General features: G+C 36.7%; 1 protein-coding gene across 1 annotated transcript in view; it reads right to left on the bottom strand.

Moving 5' to 3' along the window:
- Cntn6 (contactin 6) overlaps positions 1 to 23,756 on the bottom strand; it is a 384,479-nt gene that overhangs the window by 317,860 nt on the left and 42,863 nt on the right. The window contains 1 exon segment of the mRNA XM_008822699.2: positions 221 to 358. Within this exon segment, the coding sequence (XP_008820921.2) occupies positions 221 to 275 (55 nt within the window). The 5' untranslated portion in view covers positions 276 to 358.

Here is a 23,756-nt window from a genome sequence, read left to right as displayed (position 1 = left end):
AAATTGATAGATATAATCATTACTTTCTGGTTAAAAGAATATTTTATTTAAGAATTAAACTTTTCCTCTATTTGAAGTAGAGATTATCCTCAAAACTTTACAACTTAGTCAAATGACACATGCATTGTACATTTTTTAATGTTATTCCACCTTAAGGAAGAAATACAATTCTAATATGTTTATCAATCTAAACTCATAATAATAGGGCACATTACATTACCTGCACAAGAGTTTATGAGTGGCAGCAGAATTACCAGTTTCCATAGCAACCTCATCTCCACGTTGTAAGGTCAAAAATTTCTCCCATGCAATCAGCAGGAAAAAAAATACTGTATCTTCTAGTTAGTATCCTAGCAGTCTGAAAGAAATAGAATTGAGAAACATGAGTGTCTTAACATATATACTAACTGTTAAGCATTGATTGATTCTAGTATTCAAAGATTATTAGCAAAAAACAAATAAATGACTATATTTTATAATACTTATATTCTGAAAACTTTCAAACATTTGAGTTCATGTTTTCATAATTTCAGTTCGCATATTAACTGTATATCATCTGCTATGATATTTTTATAGTTCGCAATTAATTAGAATGTAACTCAGTTCGATGGATATCATGTGGATTAAAATTTCCATGAACTGAATTTTAAGTTCAGTTGTTATTGAAAAGTTAAATACGTATAAAATCATTAACTCAACTTCCACAATTGTGATGTTGGCTTGCGGTTTTGACTTTTAATCATTATATCCTAACATATATATTAACAGTGGGTTCATAGAAATCATGTATTTTCTAAGCATTTTTATTAATATTATTGAAAACATACTTATGAATCACTACCTTTCCTTGTTAGATTTGTACCAATTCTTTGGGAATTTCTTACAGTGTATTTTGATCATATTCACACCCCTTCCCCTGTCTTCACCACCACTCCACACACACACCCATCTCGTGGCCTCTTTTACAGTTTCTCAAAGGCCTATTTAGTCCAATTTGTTTGCCCCACATGTTCCTGGGTATGAGTCCATCCCCTGGAGCCTGGTAAACCTACCTGGCATCACACCCTTAAAGAAAACTGACTCTCTTCTAGCAGCTAACAATTATTTATACTAGAACTAAAACTAATATTGTGCTACAAAATTTCTGTGATAAATCAATTGCTGCTGGTATTATCTTTCAGATAGGAGACATGCTTTTCCTAAGGGATTACAAAATAATTGTCTCTAATTTATTTTGACATTTAAGCTATATGGTGATAAATGAAACCAAGAAAAAGTCTTAACTTGGTCTTTACTTAAAAAAATCTAATAACAGTTTTATAAATGCTGATAAAGTCCCAAAAATTTAGAATAACCTTAGAATAAATTCACCTCAGTTATATTTGATAAAACTAGTGTATATCAAATGACCATATGCTTTAGAACCTTTCATCTCAGTAGACCTAAATTCAAGCCCAAATAACTTTTGGAAGTACTTTTGACTTTAAATAAGAAATAAATGAATAATGAAATTTTGATCATTTCTTAATGTATTTTGCTTTTTTGTTTTTTATATTTGCTGCTTGTTTGAGACAAGGCCTCCCTCTAGCCCCAGCTGGCATGGAGCTATCTACATAAATCAGGCCAGTGTGCATCTCACAGAGATCTGCTTTTTTCTGCCCCTCGAGTCTAGGATTAAAGTTTATGCCCTTGTGCTATCTATCTATCTATCTATCTATCTATCTATCTATCATCTATCTATCTATTATCTATCTATCATCTATCCCTATCTATCTATCTATCTATCTATCTATCTATCTATCTATCTATCTATCAATCATCTATCTATCATTTATCTATCTATCTATCTATCTATCTATCTATCTATCTATCATCTATCATCTATCTATCTTCTATCTATCCATGTATCTATTTACTTTTATTTTTATTTTATGTGTGTAAGTGTTTTGCCTGGATGTAAGTGCACCCATGCCATGTAATGACAACAGAGGCCAGAAGGGGGCACTGGATTCTGGAACTGGAGTTAGGGATGGTTGTTATATGCAGTGTGGGTGCTGGGAACCTTGTCCTCTGAAAGAGCAGCCAGTGCTCTTAACCCCTGAGTGATTTCTCCAGCCCCTTCCCGATATAGCTTTAAATTTCAAACGTCTTTTATTCTTTCTGCCTCTTGTTATTTCATCTTAAATGAAAAAGTGATTACATTACACTTTTTAAAAATATTTTATTATTTTTATTTTATGTGTATGAGTATATTGCCTGCATGTATGTGAGTGCACCCATGTCATGTAATGCCACAGAGGTCAGAAGAGGGCTTCAAATTCCCCTGGAACTGGAGTTAAGGATGGTTTGTAGGTGCCATGTGGGTGCTGGCAATCGAACCTGGGTCCTCTGCAAGAGCAGTCAGTGCTCTTAACCACTGGGCCATCTCTCCAGCCCACATTATACTTTTTAAAAATAAAACTTAAGTGCTTTCAAAATTAGAAAATATAAGAATTGAGATAAAAATAATGTTCCAGTTTATTTAACACTACAAGTTCTATGCCTAGTACTTCTTAACATTTAAGTTAACTCATACATTTCATTCATTGACCTCAAACAATATTTAAATAAATATTTGGTTTATTTGTTAGTTGTTTATTATTTGTATTCTTTAAGATATTGGTTATTAAAGTGTTAGCCATGAATCTAAATTTCTTTCTCTTTCCTTCAGGTCTGTCTTGGGTTGACAAAATAGCAAAAACAATACAAACACAAAAACAAAACAAATAGAAACAAGAACAAAAAGAATATGATGCACACACAGCTGGATAATTATGCTTATTAAGAGTCGGCAATACAATATCTGGTGCAGTGTATTTTTCTGCAGGCTTTCTGAGCTGGAGTTCCTTACCAGGTGCAGCATATGTATGAAGGACTAGGAAAGCGGAGCTCAGGAGGGGCATAAGGCTGATGGGAATGATTCCAGAACTACAAACAAGAGAAAGGAACAGTGCCAGGGTACAGGCTGAGCTGGCAAAAACATGAAAAATGCCCAGTTTGTATTCAAAAGCACAAGGGTTTATGGTTGAAAACAAGAAAATAAGATGCTTAAATATAGAAGACCTCTAGGCCTTCAGTATGAGTGTTAAATAAAGTGATGCTAATTGATGATTCTACATAGGAAAGAATCATCATGGTTTAAATTACATCTGTACCTGCTCTCCAGGAAATTAGGGATGGAGTTAAATCTAGAAATATATAAATAAGCTACCCATTGGTATAATAATTCTAAATGTTTTTTTATGAAACAAATAATGTGTCCAGTTATAACTCACAAGCAACCAAATTCCTTGGAATATTTTTTAGAAAAGTTAAATATAAATTTGGAACCTTCTTCTTCCATTTAGTCTAGTGCCATGGCGAAGGTCTGCTCCCTAATCATTTTGCACCATCCATTAACTTTATAAATATGATATTTGATTCAGGTAGAATTTCCTGCTTGAGTCTATACTCTCCTTAGAAACTGCAAAATATAGCACACCCTTGCATCCCCATTTTCCCTTCACAGTATCTGAATACTCAAATGTCATGACAGAATTGTCAATATTGCTTCCTCACCCCAAAGTCACAGTTTGCAAGATAAATTCTACAGTCCTCTTATTTCATGGATAGTCATTATTTTTCCTACCTGACACTCTTGCACTCTTCTCATCATTAAAGCTCTGTGAGTTTCTTTAGAGAAATGGATCTCATTATTCCCCCCTCAGTCTATCTGGTTGCAGCAGAATTCCCTCTGCCTGTCCACTCTTAGAACCCATTCTTTTTGTTACAGTACTTTGTAAACAGAAAGGCACATGCCTTAACACTGAGACCAAAAACAGGAAATTCCAGGCCCTTTGAAGTCACCAATAGGAAAACGACATGATATTTCCCCTACATTGTTAATATATGTCTTTTGATCTGATAGGAAATACTTTTCCCCAAGGGTTATCATGACTCAGTTTGAAGTTACGGCTAAAAGCTCTAATTCTCATTTAAGGAATATTTGCTAAACCTGTGCAACATATATTTCCCTTATTAGTTTCTAAGTATGCAATAGTGGATATATATCCAGCTGCCAGAACCTGCCCCCAAATGTGTAGCACCCAGGAACAGCTGTTTCTTTCTTCAACTATTAGATCATTCAACACACATGATCCACAGGAAGCCAGAATAATCTAGATACCCGTCTGTTTGCATGTGTAAGTTTCCTCCAATGCTTCTACTTTCTTGATTTTTTTAGTGTTTTTTGTTTCTCCTGAGTATAATCCTCCATGTGGTCGTCCTTCATCTGGAACTGTAAGGAACAGTTTTGACTTTCTTGTCCCCAAATCATGGAAATTTGTCCTCCTATCTAAGGAGCCTACAATAATACCTGAAAACAGAAAATCTTGAAACAGCCAACCATGCCTGCATTCATGAAAGTCTAAAATTTGTGAGCCAGTTAAATATAATTCTGGCTAATCCTGTTTGCAATATATGGTGTCTTCTTCAACCAAAATAATCACATTTGCATCTCCATTCATGACCTTGATTTATAGCAACTTTCCACAAAGAGCAGTCCCCATCTGCTGTGATGTATGCTTGAAGTATGTGCTTATCAAAGGCACCATTATACTGCCAGTTTTCATAATTCCACTTAAAGGTAATTACTATGTATAGTACTTGCTCAAAGGGCTTGATGTGGTGAGTAATAAAGAACTCATAATTGTTAGTGGAATGTGCTAGGTGTGTAGTTGGCAGTGAATCACCTAGCATCATGGCACAAAAGCCTAAACTGGGAAACTAGAGATTTTGATTCCCACCTTAGCTTAGTGACAATGGGTGGTCTGTCTACTGTCATGACCTGCAAGGTACCTCCTTTGAAAATGAAAGAGTTTGACATAGAAGATACCTTTAAATTTTGTCAATCTGTTTTAGAGTTGGTTGATTCATAGTCAGTACATAATTTCACAGCAAATGCTGTCTTTTCCCATCTGATTGCTTATCAGCATATGGTAATGAGGGCAAAGCCTAAAAGACATTTCATTTGTCACTGTTCTATGAAGCCAGCCTGAATATTTACACATCTTTTGCCTTTTATAAAGGTTCAGTTTGTAAAAGTTTACGTTGCCTGAGGAACAGGAACGCATGCTGGATCAAGAAAAAAAATATGAATCAGAAAAATGTGGTACTTTTTTTTTCTCATAGAATATTGGACTAGAAATACTCAGCTGGTAAAATTCATGTTGGTCAGTGACCTGCAAAAGAATCACAGGTTCTAAGGACCTGGAGACTACTTGAGGCAGAATGGACAAAGAAAGGAAGGTTACTACACAAACCTTACTTAAAACAATTTCTAGAGACTCTAAGAAGTTATTTATGTATTGCCAGCACTCTGTTTCAGGTGAGGGTTACAGGTCACGCAGTCCTTTAAATAGTATTTGGGAGCAAAGTAGTGGGTATCTTGAATCATAACCGAACTGCCAAGGTTATTGTTCTATTATTAGTGGGTGAACTCTGCCTCCCCTAGACTGTATTCACTCACTTTTTCTCTCATGGAATTTCTCAACGTGGAGCAACAATTACAAACATGTTAAAAAAAAAAAAAAAGAATATATAGTGGTGCACACCCCTTTCTTGCAGTTAAAGAAATCTGACAGTTCAATTACACATGAACGTTTGGTGGCAAAATCTGTCCCAAATCAATGTGTGGTAGTTTAGAACAGTTTTTCCAATTTAGAATGGACATTTATGTTTTCCTGCTAAAAAGGAAATATTGGCCAATAATGGGATTTTTATTATATATATATTCATTTGATAATATACATATATAGTGTGAAATTTTGGATCTATATTCATATGTGTGTGTTTATACACACACACACACACACACACACACACACACACACACACACACACACTGTATATCCTACATTAACTTCCTGAAGGTTATTATGGATTGTCAGCTTTACAGGATTCAAAATCACTGAAGAGACAAGCTTCTGGACATGTCTGTGAAGGATGATGTTGATAGGTTAACTGAGTTGGGAAGACCCACCTAAATGTCAATGGCACCATTTCCTGGACTTCATAAAAAGGGGAAATCCGGGCCGGGCGTGGTGGCACACACCTTTAATCCCAGCACTCGGAAGGCAGAGGCAGGTGGCTCTCTGTGAGTTCAAGGCCAGCCTGGTCTACATAGTGAGTTCCAGGACAGGTGGGAGACCCTGTCTGAAAAAGACCAAAGAAAAAAAAGGCGGGGGGTGGGGCTGGAAATCCAGCTGAGCACTGACATTCATCTCTCTGCTGTCTGAGCCACTGAACACATATGCAGATGCTGTGTGATCAACTGTCTAAAGTATCAGATGCAAGGACCTTCCTACCATGACAGACTGTACCTGCAAACTGTGAGTTCCTTCCCTCCCTCCCTCCCTCCTTCCTCCTTCCTTCCCTCCTTCCTTCCTTCCTTCCCTCCCTCCCTCTTTCCTTCCTTCCTCCTTCCTTCCTTCCTCCTTCCTTCCTCCTTCCTTCCTCCTTCCTTCCTCCTTCCTTCCTTCCTTCCTTCCTCTGTTAAAGTATTTTGTCACAGCAACATGCGAAGTACCTAATATGCCTTTCTAAAAGCTAAATACTAACACAGGTCAACATCCAGTTGGCTGCTGAGTCCATTAAGCCTTCTGCCTATTTTTGTGTATAAAGTTTAACTGGAATCCACTATACCTATTTATTTATTCATAGTCTAAGACAACAAAGGCATACTTAAATGTTTGTCCATATGCCTGACGTTTTTATAGCTTTGAAGCATGGAAATTCCATTGGTGATATCTGGTCTAATGTACCCTAAACTCTAAAATACCTTTAGCAGGGAGGACTGCAGTACAAAAATTATAGAATTGTATTTCTTTAATCACATACATACATACTCAGGAGCAAGAAGATAGTACCACATGCTAAGTAAAGAAAAAAAAATACATAGATTCTGAATATTCAAGTAGTTCCAGACTGTGAATCTTACTTTTGTATGACCTCTTCTAACCATGTGTACTAGATCTACCTCTAATCCTAGAAGCAGATGAGAGAATAATTAAGAAATTACTGCTGTGACAAAGGGGTCATACCTAATGCAAACTGTACTTAACTCAGACAATCCTAAGATTTTCTTTAGGTGGTTGATAATGATTACTTTTATTTTTTTTTAGAAATAATAAATTATCTACTTTTTTGCCCTTAAAAAAAACTTCTATTGGTCCCTAAATTGCCTATAAACCAGGAATAAATATGGAGATCAAATACTGACTAGATATAAAGGCATTGAGGGAATCCTGCTATATCTAGCACGCATGGAAGATTATGAGGGTTATCAAAATAAGGAAGTTGGCATCACTATCTTTCACAAAGAATTTTCCAGCTTTTTTTTTTTTTCTTCACTGAGAACCAAGAATATTTGTTTGAAGAAAAGCCAGGATGGGTGTGTATAATCATAGCTCAAAGAAATAAACTTTGGTAAGGAGCTCTAAAGTGTTTCTGTCAGTACTTCTAGTATGCAACTTTGCAATGAAGGGGTTTATTTCATCTTATAAGTTATAGTGCCTTATCCAGGGAAGCCAGGGCAGGGTCTTAAGGCAGGAGCTTAAAGCAGAAACCAGAGGGGAACGATGGTTACTGGCTTTTTCCACTGGCCTACACACCCACTTTTCTTATACAGCTCAAGTCCACCTGCCTGGAAATGTTACCACCTATAGTTGGCTGGGCCCTTCTACAATTAACAATCAAGAAAATGCCCCACAGACATACCTACATGCCAGCTTGGTGGGGGCAATTCTTCAGTTGAGAATTTCTCTTCCCAGGTAACTCGAGGCTTGTGCCAAGCTGTCAGCTAAAGCTATGACAGTACTTAACAGCAATGCTTAACAAGCTGTGGTAAATATCAAAGATGAGATAGAACATGAGCTTGTAATAGGAAGAGACAGGGAAGATGAGACCATTGTTTGTTGTTCAACAATTTCAACAAACGCTCTTGAAGTTTTAGATACTTCAAGTGACATCTGGTTGGGCATTGGATGGAGAACTATGTGATTAAATTTATATTATTTATGAAAATCATTAAGTCAATTAAAAATTCCACCTTTTCCTGTGCTATCTGAAATGTGGGTTTTTTTTCACATTAGTATTAAGAAAATTGAAAATACTAACAAATGGTTTTAATTATTACTCTAATTCCACAGCAGTAGAATGACCAAATGAAGGAAATTTTCTCCAAAATATTGGCCAACTTCCCTCTCTAACCAGGTCTCACTTGGATAACTTTGGTCTTTCAGGGAACCATTGTTGTAAAAGCATGATGGCAAATGTCTTTTATTCTTCCTCTATTTATAGCAGCATTGCTTGACATTAAAAAATTTCCTAGCAGAGATCAAGATCCATTTTCAGATGGCATGTTCATCATTAGAACAAATGTACTCATTGCTAATTGCCCTTTTGTTTTTAATTGACCAGTCAATTAACTGCATCAGATAAATTAAAAGTCCAGAATTTACTTTCTTCATATGGCTCCACTGTTTTATTTTGGTCTAAGAAAAATCTATGGCCAGCAGCTAACAGAAAGTTCTTAATAATTTTTCCATTTTCAGATGGCATGTTCATCATTAGAACAAATGTACTCATTGCTAATTGCCCTTTTGTTTTTAATTGACCAGTCAATTAACTGCATCAGATAAATTAAAAGTCCAGAATTTACTTTCTTCATATGGCTCCACTGTTTTATTTTGGTCTAAGAAAAATCTATGGCCAGCAGCTAACAGAAAGTTCTTAATAATTTTATACATCAGATTTTCAAGCTCTACATTTATGGAGTCATTTGCTATCATCTTAAATCAAAATAAATTTAAAGCTGAAATATTTATGATCTAAAAGAAATCTGGTTCTAACTAGTAAACGGTAACTGCCATTAAGTCAGACAAAGTGGAAAGATAAATTATGCCACCATAGTCTTTGTTTTCAGAATATAAAGCTATCATTTATGATAATTGTTATGCCAAGTTCTCAGAGTAGGTAATCACAAGAGTTGATAAAGTGGCAGATAGTGCAGCATGTTGAATATGGTCATAGAAAAAGCACTGCTTCTCATTTTCTAAGCCACAATTGAAGTTTAAGTTGTTGATGGTATGAAATGAATGCAAATGCCTTTGTGATGGAAAGAAAATGTTTCTACGTTTTATTTTATATTTATTTTTTCACTTTTATTATTATTTATTATTATTGTTGTTGTTGTTATTTCTGTGCCAGGGTCTTGCTTTGTAGCATAGGCTGGTTAGTTTTGACTCCATAAACCCTGCCTGAGTCTCCCAAGTGCTGAGATTACACCCAACGAAATTTTTTTTTTTAAATCAGACAGCAAACTTGAATATAACCAATTTGTCAACAGAGTCACATTCAGAAGCTCAGAGTCATTTTCTCTGAGGCCATGGATTCTTGATAAAAGGGGCCAATGTGAAGAAATTGGCTTGGAAACTGCTGATACACTGAATTTCAGAACTGAAAGACACTTGGACATATAGATGAAAGGAGCTGACACTTTGCTTTCGTAGCTGAGGAAACAGACTCCCAGATATCAATGTCTGCCACAATTCACTTTAGGACTAAGGATAAGACCCAGGAAGTCAAATCCCTCACAGAGGGTTATACCTTACATTATGCTCCCCTTGAAATGTGACAGTGGAGATATCTCCTAAGCTCAGCTGAAGATTCTCTCTGTGCCTATATTTCCATTTGCAAATTGCAGGTAATTACATCTTACAATTTCCTTGGTGTTCATGTTAACCAGAAAAGGAGAACAAAGGTGACGGATATAGCTATCATTTGGATTGTAATGCTATTGCCCCATTTATAAAAGGTAAGGTAAGAAGAGATACTGGCCCATCTAAGCTTACTAGATACATTACAGTCGCGGACAACTAAGCTTGGCAGATTCTAGTGCCATCTTACATGGAGAAGAGAACATATGATATTTATACAGTTTATTTCTTAGGATGTAAGATTTTTGTTTTCCATCTTGTTTTTGTAAAATGAATTACTGGCTATGACTGGGGAAATCTCATGAAACTAGAGTGCACAGTGCACAGTGAAGAAACAGTGCAGATCTCAGTTTTGGTCTGAAAATTATGTTTTGATTCTAAAAGATAGTATTTCTTGAAACAAGTAGCTCATGTGATATTGTGTATTGTTTAATACAGAGACAAGAAAATAGGATAATTTTGTTTCTCAATAATGAATCAGAAAATCAAATGCATGGACTACTTATTAAAGTTGAATGGAGGTTGGAACTTTTTTCTGTAAAGTAACTTTTTCAGCATTTGAGGTCACTTGATCTCTGTTGCCATTACTGAATTGCTATAGAACAAAACACAGAAGTTCAAGGGCATCCTTGGCTACAAAGCTCAAGGACAGCTTGGACTGTAGGAGAACTTGTCTTAGGAAACAACTAAAAAAAAAAAAAAAAAAAAACAAGCAAAAGCAGACAGTCAAATAAATGGAAATGCTTGCATTTAAATAAAATCATAAATACAAAACACAGGTGAAAGAAAATTATTCCATGACCACTGGTTTCAAATCCCTCTAGTAAATGTTGGTCTGGAAACTGTTTCTAGTGATAAGTTCTTACCTTAACCATACTGAATATTTGATTAAACTTTGGATTGGCAGAAAAAAGAGACATTGTGTATCAGATGGCATAAATCAGAAATACCTGTACTGAAACTATTACTTATATGCATATATGTGTATATATGTATATAACATCTAAATTTAGCTAAAAAAGGAAGCAGATGTTTATTTTCTTTTTAGTTTTATGGTTTCCTCATTAATTCTAATTAGAACATGCATAAATAAGAATATTTATAGCAAGATCCTATTAAGAGATGTATGTTTGAAGAACACTTCGTTTCTTTTGTGGGAAGGTATGGAAAGACTTCTGTGGGGAATAATGTCAGCTTGTAAATGAAAATAACTTTTTACTTCTTTTATGTTTAAGAAAAAAATAAAAAGACTATAGATCAGTAGACATTGAACTGTAAACAAATCTACTCAGGTGGTATTTAGTAGGATTATTAGTAAGTCTTATAATTAGGTTTCAGAAATTGGGTTATTTAAATTTACTCAGAGTAGAATAGGTTGGGGAAATGTTGTTGATCTCAATTCCAACAACAACAACAACAACAATAATAATAATAATCATTATATAGAATGAGGTTAGGTCAATATTCATTGTTGGCTTGCCTTTTGAAAGACCTCCCAAAACTCATTAATGGAAGAATGGTGGCCCAGAGAAGTGAGGTGCAAACACCATCCTTACCTCCACTTTTGGAATCACTTACCAGGCTTGTATTCTCTCCTAAACATCATGGTTTAAGAACTTTGACAAATTGAAACACTCTCCTGGGAGGAAGCATGAGGATGATGAAGTGGCTGGGAGCTGTGAGTTATGAGGGTCAGCGGAAAGAAATGAGAATGTTTAGCCTGGGGAGGAGAGGATTTAGCAGGCAGAGGAGAGCCATCTTCAAATATTTGAAGGGCTGTCTTGTGGAAGAAGGATTAAACTTATTATTTGTGTCTCAGAGGAGCAGAACTGAGACCAAAGGGTGGCCATTTCAGAGCAGCAAATTTCAGCTTAATATCAGCCTTGAACATTTTAACAAGTACAATTGTTTAGCTACTCCTCAGGTGAACTAGCTATGAAAACTAGACATTCTGGGATTCCAGTCTCAAAATGTATACATATTAGCAGCTCTAGATTCCTACATAAAGTCAATTAGACTTCATGGATCTGGGTCTTATGATAACTTCATCAGAAAAAGCAGCATCTATTCATAAGATTTGTAGGAAATTGAATGAGTGCATAAATACCAAAAGTAAAAAGGCAATGCTTACTCTATAAAATATCCAGCACTCCATGGTAAGGGTATGAAAAGGGAATCCGTCTGTAATGTAGTGAAGAGATTTCTAATCAAGTAAAAATTTAAACTGAATGACCACATTATTCTTTATAAACCAGGAGCTTTTTATGTTTATTAAAAGCAGCAAGCTGGAAATTTTTTGAACTGGGGATCTTTAATGGCTAGTTCAAGAATTAGGTTAACCCAGAAGGGTAAAAACTGGGAAACCTCACAAAAACATGAATACACTGGCCTCTCTTTAAATATCATATGATTTGGCATTTCTGGGTCCAAATATCCAGTGTGAAAATAGAGACAAAATTATGCGAACACTGAGAGTGACTGGTCAAAATTGGGTGGTACATGCCTGTAATTCCTGGAACTAAGAGACTGAAGCAGAATGACGAGCAAGAGGGTAACCTGGGCTATATCACTAGACTCAGAAAACAAATAATCAATCAATCAAACAAACAAACAAACAAGAGGCTGTAGAGAATGCTGGTATAGTGGTTAAGAGTATTCACTGTAGAGGACCCACGTTGGGTTTCCAGCACCCACATGGGACTCACAACCACATATAACTACAGTTCCAAAGGATCTAACTCCCCAGTCTGGCCTCTATGTTCTCCTATACACATATGGTGTATATACACTCCTGTAGGCTCACACATATATACATTAAATAAATAATAAATAAATAAATAAATAAATAAAAAGTAAATAAATCCAGAAACTGAAACAAGTTGTTCACTGGCCCTTTAACACTTTCTGTAGACTTATGGAACAGCCACTTCTGAGCACATAGTCCATCTCAGTCCTCATAGTTCATGTCCTGTCTCTGAAGGTAGTGTGTCTGTCATCTCCGACATGCATCAGATAGACGAGACTTCTGAAAGTAGTCTTTTAGATTTTCATTAAGGAATAAAATAAGTGGGATGAGTTTTGTGCACAATGTTACCACTTGCTGAAAGTTCATATAAGCAAGTTCCTGGAGGCCTAGAAGACTGTTTCCTTATGTTCATGGACCAACTCTGGTTTTTACAATCTTTCTGACCCCCTTCTGCAATGGTCCCTGAGCCATTCGTGGGTGAGGTTTACAATAGGAGAAACTCATTAGATAAAAGTCCATCATAGAACTGGGGAAATGGGCAACAGGCCCCAACCTTAGCCGAGGAGCTATTGGCAATTGATAATTGCTGGGTAAAGGAGAGTTGATCTTTTTAAAGGAGTGACTCTAGATAGGCTGACTAGACTCTAGTGGATGAACTTGCACTGAGGGACATCTGGGTACAAGAGCTTGATTCGATAGGTCCTAACACATATGACAGAACGAATAAAATCTGGTGAAGGGTATGGAGTATGTGGCTGGGGGAAGAGTTCTAAATATCATTAAGATGTATGGAATAAAATATACAAAAATTCAATAAAATATATGTTAAAAATAGGATGAAAAATATTGAATGCAGTGTAGGGAGTGTATAGTCACATGAGGTATATAAAATTACCTTCATTTTTACAAACAAGGAAACTAAAGTAGGGGAGCAGTACACAGTCATAAAGTAGCCAAAAATTTAATTCTCGTTGACCAGTGCCATCTAAATCCAAAGCCTGGGCTTACTTACACATGGGCCAGTCTTACAGAATCTGCAATTTACCCAAAGCAAACTCTATCAACTTAAGAAGAAATGTCTCTTTCTACAAGTGTTGAAAATGAAAGCTCCTTCTATAAGAATTTTTTGAACTGGTGCAAAGCTATCATAGATGGTGTCCAGGTAGATCCCCAAGAGTGGTTTTAGGACACAAATAAGACAGCAGGTCAGAAAATGATATGCAAAACACAAGATTACATATAGAACAACAGCTTCATTCCTGCTTTGAGAAACAGAGAAGTGAATTTTCTGATCTATATGAAAATGAATATTGAATACGTATGTGTGTGTGTGTGTGTGTGTGTGTGTGTGTACCCATGGGTATACAAAGCCATATAGCTGAAAGAAAGGCCTCTTCTGAGAAAAAAATATATACTTTCTTTTAAAGCTATGCATTAGGGGAAGGAAAAGAAAAATAAATCACAAATAACTAACAGTAGGATGTGCACTGATTACATCTCATCCCTGTTGGCTAAGGTTCATGACCCTCTGCCCCTGGACAACTGGACCTTTTACCTTATCTTCTATCAACCTTTCCCCTGATAGGTGCTCCCATTGCCAGTCCTGACCTCACCAAAATAAGAGTGACCTCTGGAGGAAAATGTAGTTGCCTGTCGAAAATGATGCTGTAAAACCCATAAAAATTCCTACATTACTGAGAGGATGTAATTGTTATCAGCTACCAGTCTGTATGGACTTGGATCAGTCTCAGAAAACCTTTAATTGGCTTTCAGCACAAGTGGTAGATTAAGCAGGAAGGAGGTGCTGAGAAGACACCCTTGAAGTTAAGAGGCTGGTTGATATCAAGGGTGGAGTGTTGCTCCAAAGGTTGTCTTTCCTTTAGTCTGCTAAAGAAAAGAAAATCTGTTAAAAGAAAGAATATAAGCAAACATCTGTGTTTCTATAGGTATGTGGGGGTGGGGGTGGGTGTATGTGTATATAGAGAGCCAAACCGTGGCAGAGTTACAATCAACATATGCAATTGACCATGCAAATAGGAAGATGCCCACTATGACCCTAAGCTCTTGAGCAAGATGGCATTGACATTTTTAACCCACTCCATCCAGAGGGAAAAAGAAGGGGACATGAGCTGATGACTGTGGCTCTCAGGACATCCCAAGAGGAGGGGTCATAGTCAAGCTCCTTAAGTTTATTTTTCATTAAAAGGCATGTTTTAGTTTTTATTAATACATATCTTTGTACATAGATGAAGGGCTTTGTACAGTTAACTTCATTAAGTTGAGCAACTTTGTTTTCTCATTAGTAAAATGTAGCTACAGGTCACATTTGAGGTAAAAATAATTTGGTTTATCTATGTTACATAAACCTGTATCAAATGAATTCAGGGTTCAATAAACAATACCTACATTTATTACTGTTAACATTATCTTTGCTATTATTAAGTACAAAACAAGGTAGTATAAAAGAACAGACTGTTTTAAGGACACTTCTGTTTTGGAATATTTTGGTCCGTCTTTCTGGAATTTGTAATTTCATCAGACTCCCCTGAGTCAGTATTCTTATTCTGTGAAGGATTTCCTTACACCTTCACTGAATCAAGATACTTTTAATAACAGAATGAATGACAGATTCATAGCCTGCATAATTTTCTGATTATAGTTTGTATGGCGTTTTTTTTGGGGATCTTCTGTGTGCATGTATCCTGTACACAGGAGATATTAAGCTATAAAAATTCAATGGATGGCTAGGTGATTGGTTGTTACTCTTGAGTTCCTTAAGTGTATTTCTAGGATGTTATAGGAAAAGCCTTCAAGTAGAAATAACAACTTGAACAACTTGAATGATTGTTCTTTTTGTATTCTTGATAAAATTTGTCACATTCTCCTGAAAGGTGATATAATAGCCTTTAATATAAATAAGGAAAAGAAAAATGTATACTTAACCTTGGCTTGCTACTTTAAAGTATAATACAAAAGGTTTAGGATAGTAAAACACGTGAATGAAGAACTCTTTCTGCACTGAAATGACAGCAAGCAAAGATAGTGCTTCTACACATACACACACACACACACACACACACACACACACACACACACGAGTCATGCTCTGCAGAATGTTTTCTTCTTGAATGACTGTCAGCCTATGCAACAGATTTCCTATAAAATTATGATAAAGCTAAATCTTTTTATCACCTAGCAACATCATAACTATCATAATTTCATTGTAGAATGAGTAACCCACGATTTTGTGGTGATGTTGATGTGAACAAACTACCATGCTACACACTGCATATGAGTACAGGACACATCATTATGCATACTACATAATTTTTAATGAGGATAATAAATGACTCTTTCTGCATTTACTATAATACATATCCTATCATTATCTTGGAGAGAATATCTACTTACAGCCTCATATATCTTATGTCTATTGTATCTCTGGATTGAATGAGGAATCATATTTAGTGACTGAGCTGCACACTAATGTTTTATAAAAGAATACCAAAAGAAAAGAGGCCATCCTGGAGCCTGGCTAACCTAACAAGAGACTACCCTTGACAGAGATGGTCTGTCCTCCTCTCAGCAGCCATCTGCTCACAATGGTTCTTTGTGTTGGGATTTCTTACCTACTTCCCCATATCTATGCTGGAATTTTGTCTAGTTTGAGTTTACATAGGACTTGTACACTGCTGTGAGATCAGATGGGTAACTAACCATCTGTCTGAAAAGCTTTGCTTCCTTGTGGTCATCCACCACCTCTGGCTCTCACACTTTCTGCTCCTTCTGCCATGATCCCTGAACCTTGGGAGCCAGAAGTTTGAAATAGGTGTCCTATTTAGGGATAAGCACTCTGTAGCCACTTGTTCTCTGCACACTGGCCAGTTGAATGTTTCTGTGTTGATCACCATCTGCTGAAGAAGTTAACTTCTCAGTTCATAGTTGAGAGATGCCTTAATCCATGGGCATAACAATGTTATTAGAAGTCAATTTATTAGTGTAATTATTAGTAGAAAGCTAGTTAAAATAATGTTCCCTTGTGGAACGTTGGAGACACCAGTTAGACTTTAGAGGATATTTAGAGGATATATATGTATATGTATATATATCCTATAGACTCATATATGTATTATATTTCCCTTTGCTTTCGTTCTTTTCTTTTTTAGCTCCAGCTGGCCTCAAACTCACTATGTAGACCAGCTGGCCTTGAACTCAGAAATCCATCTGTCTCTGCTTCCTGAATGCTGGGATTAAAGGCATGCGCCACCATGCCCGGCTTTCTTTCTTTTTTTTTTAATTCCTTGCAGTATTGGAGAGAAAACCCAGGGCCTCATCCCAGGGCCCCATGCATGCTACACAAGTTTGCAACCAATGAGTAACATTGTTAGCCCATTTTGAATATTTTATTTTGAGACAGGGCCTCTTGAACTTGTGATCTTCCTGCTTCTGTCTCCTATGCAGCTATGATTATAGGGGTATACTACCATATGCCACATTTTCTTTATCTGTTTACTTATTAGGAGCAATTCAAGCTGAGTAGGTCTGTATTTTAGGCAGAGAAGCCCATGTTTGGTGAACAAATGAATGAATGAATGGTTACCAAAATTAAATATTAGGATATAACAAAATCACAATGCAAATTCCTTTATCAAGGATGACTTAGAACAATAAGGGAAAGTTTGGTTTGGATAGGAGAGGTGATCCAAATACCATCAAATTATACTATAAGAAAATCTCAAAAATTAAGAAAATTCCATAATGCATAATGATTTCACAGTGACAAAATCTAAGCATTACACACTTCTATGAACAATTCTCTATTGTGAAACTGTACATGAGTACAGATATTTTTGTTCTCTATGCCTGACACACCTTCAACTCATTTCTAATTTCTCAGAAAGATTATTAATCCATACATGAAGCTCCAGTGTCATTATCTTAAGACTCAAATGCAAAGGACACTTGGCTACAACCCATTTTGTTGTCAGTAGAAGGCTAATGTCCCTAAACTTAGCCACCTGGCCCATGTTTGAGCTTCTTGGTTGTAAACATGAAAATATATGTTTGAAAACTTATTGATCACACTGCAATATGTTACTTGGAGGTTTTAGAGTAAAATATAATCACAGCTGCATATTTCAAAAACATCAGGCCTAACCTGCCTGTCAATTCCCAGAACACTTAGCTTTTCAGAGGATGTATGCATATAAATCAATTAAATGCATATAGAAATTCACATACATCTTTTCCTTCTAAATCACTTTCCTTCACTCTATCTGACGTAAACTCCCTGCAGTCCTGGCCAGAGTGATATTTTTGGCATAATATTGTTCATGGTTTCTCTATTGCCTACTGGGGACCTGCCTTTCAAATATCTAATGTGAATTTTCTCATGAATGCCAATGATATACAGTTATATTCTTTGCCTCAAACTTTTCATCCCCCAGGCACTCCGAGTACCCTGTGACTACTTTCAAGATATCCATAACAAGATGAATAGCAATTACTTGTAATAGAGGACAGAGAAAGCAAGGGGCAATTTTATTGGTTCTTGGAAGATTTAACTACATTGATACCACATTTTCTAAAAATCCTAAAATCTCTGGAGTGTGAAAAATGGCCTCCTGTGTTTCAGCTCTATCCCTGGAGGTTACCAGGTGCTGACTGCCCCCAGGGGCTCCCTTGCACACAGGAAGGTAGTCTCCATTCCTTCTGGCCTGTTAACTTCACTACATTAACTGAACACTAAGCACTTTATTTACTTCCAATTCAAATCAAAATAAGGGTTTAAGTTGCTTCTCTGTCTTCTGGGGCTAATCTCCCTTCTTTGAGCACTCATACTTGCATTCACTCAAGGAGAATAGCCCCCTAAAGCACCCTTCGAATTAGACCTCAAAGGACTAATTGTTCCTTTGGAAGCCTGCATATTCTGCCTGCTGGCAGCAGTTGAGACTTCCCTTTGTGTAGCCTACATCCCAAGGCAGGACAGGGATACCACAGGACTTCATGGGGCAACTCATGGTTAATTAAGACCCTCTAGACTTCTGAGCTCATGTGTTGCATTTCTAGGATGTGTATCACAGTATTCAGTGTGCCCCTCAGAGCTACCATTTGCAGGTGGAGTACCATGATACCAACTGTAAGAACTTTTAAAACAAAGCAGATAATAGAATAACCTTTAGCAGTAGAGACTTTCAAGGAACATTTCCTTTGGTCTCTTAAGTGGAGGGGCCAACCTTTCAGTTGCAAAGAGTTCTTAGTCCAGTGGGTTTTCGCCCTACTTTATTACTTATATTTAAAAAAATTTCTGCAGACATAGTAATAAGTTCCATCTTTAAAAGATGATTCACTTCCCCCAACTGTTATTTCAAATCCCTTTTACAATAGTTGTCACAAAGTAGCTTGAGAAAAGTTGAATTACTCCTTTGTTGAACCACAAAAGCAGAGTCTAAGCTGTATACATATACTATGAAGGCATGCCTCCATGGATGCGTTAACTTTCTTATGAAATATTGTTGTATGTTTAAGTCCCCTCTCCTAAAAAGACTAGAGATCTATTTGTAGTGCCATGTCATGTAAGTCCTCTGGTTGAGATGACTCAGAGAGTGAACCTAGGCAGGTTTGTGATGACTCAGAGAATGAACCTAGGCAGGTTTTGTGATCATAGCCATTAGTGGTATGTGATAGGTTGAGAGAATGTTGGAGAGAGCAGCAGGGAAGGGAAGGGAAGGATGTCAGTGAAGGATGTCCGGGAAAGATGTCCGCTAACGGGTTGTGAGCTGGGACTTTACATATGGGAGCTGTGGAAGGGGGAAGGGAAGGGAAGGGAAGGGAAGGGAAGGGAAGGGAAGGATGTCAGTGAAGGATGTCCGGGAAAGATGTCCGCTAACGGGTTGTGAGCTGGGACTTTACATATGGGAGCTTTAGGGTGTGGAAGGGGGGAATGTTTGGGGGAGAAATCAGGGAGAGGGAAGCAGGTAGGATTAGGGTGTGGAAGTGTTTTCTTTTTCCTCTTAAGATAAGAGGAACTCTGCTTATCTTATCTTTGGAGGTCAGAGGAAAGGCAGGCTGCTTCTCAGCAGAGTTTGTAGGTCCCTGTTGGGGAGGGGGGAGCTGCTATTTGGAACCCTAACAGTATGGTCTAGTCAAACTTAGTCCCTCTGGGGATCACTAGGTGACAGTGTAGAATGATACTTATCTCACTGGAAGGTCTGGGGAAATGAGTATTTATCAGTTTTTAATACATTATTGATTAAGTGCTGCTTTGGAGAGTATGGAATCTTGTGCACTTTTCTTTAATTTTGCATACATGAAAGCCTGCTTCCAAGGCCAGAAAGTAGCACTGAGTCAGAGAAAGTTTTCATACTAGTAGACTTCAGGATTCTGCTGAAAAACACGAGGTAGGGAAAGGGATGTAGTAGGAAATTCATTGAGGGCAAAGCCAGTATCTGTTAAAATTATTAACCTTCTGCCAAGTAATGGTCATAAGGTTAGGCATATATTTTAAAATAAAATCAGCAACTCAGTCATAAGCATTGTCCTTTGGCAAAGGTAGAGGACCAAGCTAATTACTGTTAATCAATCTTCTTGATTTGTAATTGTTTCATTATGTACATTGAATTCATTTAATGAAACACAGATGAAAAGATTTTGACTACATTTACTACTGAAATTAAAGATTCTACATCAAGTAAATGACTATAGGGGATGGATTGATGGCTCAGTTGGTTAGTGCTTGCTGTGAAAGCTTGAAGAATGTGTTTGGACTACCAACACCCACACAAAAATGTATCTGTAATCCCAGCACTGAGGAAGCAGAGAGAGGGAGCTCTCTAGGCCTTGCTGGTCATCCAGTCTAGCTAATTTGCAAATTCCAGGTTCAACAAGAGACTGTCCCAAGAAAATAAAATTAAGTCACTGAGGAACCCCTGACACCAACCTATGGCCTAGACACACACACACAGACACACACATGCGTGCACACACACACACGCACGTGCACACACAAGCACCTATACTTGTGTTCACTTCACTCACATATCATAAAGACAACATACAAATAGAGAAAATCTCTCTCTCTCTCTTTCTCTCTCTCTGTACTCAACAACATATCACTTTATAAAGAATTTTGTGAGAATTTTTAAAAGAAAAAATATCAGCTTATACAATAAACAAATGTGCTGATCCCTGATATAGTTTTCAAAAACATTAAATCAAATGCTATTGATAGTTGTATAGAAATCTATATCTGAAACTAATTTGTTTAACTATCTTGCACCTCCAGCAGTTGTCACATAGGAAATACTGTACATAAATACACCGTCACTGAAGATTTACCAGGGTCAAGGAACACATACTTATGTAGAACTTTGCATATTGAAAGGATTCCATTCCAAATTGTTTCAATTAATTTTCAAAATATTTGTTGTAGTTTGCCTTTATTTCTGTGATAAAACACTGATTGAAACCGACCTGGAGAGAAAAGGGTTTATTTGGCTTGTACTTCCGTACTGTAGTCCATCTTTGAGGAAAGTCAAGGCAGGAACTTAGGTCAGGAACCTGGAGGCAGGAGCTGAAGCTGAGAACACAGAGGAACACTGCTTACTGGCTTGTTCCTCTGACCTGTGCTCAGTCTACTACTTTCTTATCCAAACCAGGACCACCTGTTCAGGAGTGACACTACCCACACTGGGCTGTGCTTTTCCACATCACTCAACAATCAAGAATATGCTGTACAGACATGTCCCCAGATCAATATGATTAAGGAAATTCCCCATTTGAGGTTCCCTCTTCCCTGGTATGTAAAATTGACAATGAAGCTATTTAACATAGTATTCCTGAGGATGATATTAGCCACATTATATGTAAAAAGTAACTCACAGTGACAATGCAACAGGTAATTTCATTAGTTTAAAAACTTAGGAACGGTTGACCCCTAAAAGGAGTTCAACTTTTCTCCAGTCTGACTCTACCTTGAAGAAGACAGTGCAAGCCGGGGTGGTGGTGAACACCTTTAATCCAGCACTTAGGAGGCAGGTGGATCTTTGTGAGTTCAAGGACAGCCTGGTCTACATAGTGAGTTCCAGGACAGCTGGGGCTACATGGAGACCCTGTCTCAAAAAGACGAAAGAAGAAGACAAAGCAGTTACAGTTTTTTGCAACATTTTTGTTTGATTTACTGATCGATTTTCACTGAGCAGCTCAGGCCAGCCTTGAACTCACTGAGTAGCCAAGGATGACCTAGAAGAAATTATCAGTAATCCTCTTGCTTCACCTTCCTCAGTGCTAGAACTGTAGGCATGAGCCACCATGCCCTATTTTACTTCAAACATTTGATCAGACCAAGAGGACCACATTTCTCCATTTGCCTGAAAATGAAGAATTTCCTCAGGCAGTAGTCTTTTTAATACAGGAAATTCTTGAGAAGCAAGGAAGGTTGAACACTAACTGAAACATAAATATTTAATATGATTTTAATGACATTTGCTGGAATCCTTCACAAGGACACTATTTTGTAGGTGGTCTCTACAGTAAAAGTTTCACAATAGCACACTGCCAATCTCTCTTAGGACTGATGATCGTATATAGCTTTTATTTTAAACAAATCCATATTCTTTGAAGTGGTTTCCAAAAATAGCATTAGCTGCCTTAGTATTCTAATAACCTTCTTGTAATATATTTTAATCATTTTCCTACTTACATATATTTACATAAATACCAAAATGTATATAAACAAGAGAAGACATACATCTAGTTGCTCCAAATTTCAAGTGAATATTAGATAAGAAATGAAAAGTTGGCAGCCAAAATTGCTTTATAGGACTTAATAATATTCAAAAAGTTTGAATTATTAAAAGTCTAATATCTTTCCACTTATAATGCGAATATATTTGGGTTGCTAAAGGGAAAATTAAAAGTTCTTCTGTTATTTCATTGATCAAAAACTTTAGAATAAAGAGCTCATATGTGCAACTTGCTCAGTAGTTAATATGTATGACTCCAGCCCGCTGATGATAGTCAAAGGAATAACCAATTACACAGGTAACAAGTGACATTATCTCCATGAAAGTAGCTTGTTCTTAGTTACTAAACTAAATGGTCCTATTACTCAAGACTAGTCTGGGATTATCATGCACCAGTATTGCAATATTTGGGTATAGATCTTGACCCCTCTTTTGTGTAAGGGATTAGGAATAAACTGTTAAAACAGCAGGATTTTTTCCTGTCAGAATGTGGACCAGTAAAGTGGTTTAGACAGATGATCATCAGACTATCCAGAGTGTGGTTTAGAGCTGTGAACCCCAAGACAAAGAACACTACAACTGTCTCTAGGAAAATGGAGAATTACAAAGTACTGATGGGTCCCCAGTCTATCCTAACCTCACAGGTGGTTCTGGCCATTTCAGGGTGTCTTGAGAAGTGGGAATCAAGACAGAAAATAGGCATTTTTTAACAGATTAAAACCATAATCATGATATAATGTTCAAAGTTTTATCTGAAAATTTATGCTCGGTGATGGAAGAAATAGAACAATTTCCAATTATGAGATAAAAGATCCAGGTTAACTTTCTGCTGTTTCTTTATAATTTACCTAATGAGTGAGTGGATAGAAATAGCTCAACACAGATCTTGAAGTAGGTATAGGAAACCAACTAGTAACTTTCTCGTAGATATTTAATTTGGAATAATTATTACAGACAGCCATGCTTGTTGCAAACATCCAGACATGATGAGTTCACTCACTGAACTTGGGAGTATGCACTCTGTTTTCTATCTCTCATCTTGAACAGTCTTTGCATCATGTATATTTACACTCACGTAAAACTCAATGACTGCTTCAAACATTGGGGAACATCATTTCAACTACTGCCTGCATTAACCTAATGGAAGGCTCAAAGCATTTGAAGTAAAATAGAACATACCCTCTGGCTATAGCTTTGATTGTCTTTTCCCAGTACATAAGAGTTCAATCAACAAATATATTTAATGCCCAGAATTTCTGATATCAGAGTAAGAGATTAGAAAGTGAAAAACTCAATCACTGTTACTTGTGTATATAAGACTCAAAATTAATTAATTTATTAGCTTCAAAGACTTCCTCTGGTTATGTTGGCTGAGTCAACTTGTCAATGTTATTTAATTGTGGCTCAAATTAAAACTCACAATGTAAAGGGAATAAAATGTGTTGGCTTGGAGGAGGTCTATGTGTTTCCTTA

This window comes from Nannospalax galili, unplaced genomic scaffold (genome assembly GCF_000622305.1).
Source record: "Nannospalax galili isolate Female #2095 unplaced genomic scaffold, S.galili_v1.0 scaffold828, whole genome shotgun sequence".
Classification (NCBI taxonomy): Eukaryota; Metazoa; Chordata; class Mammalia; order Rodentia; family Spalacidae; genus Nannospalax; species Nannospalax galili.
Note: the sequence above shows the minus strand (reverse complement) of the source record. Positions and strands in the feature narration are given on the sequence as shown.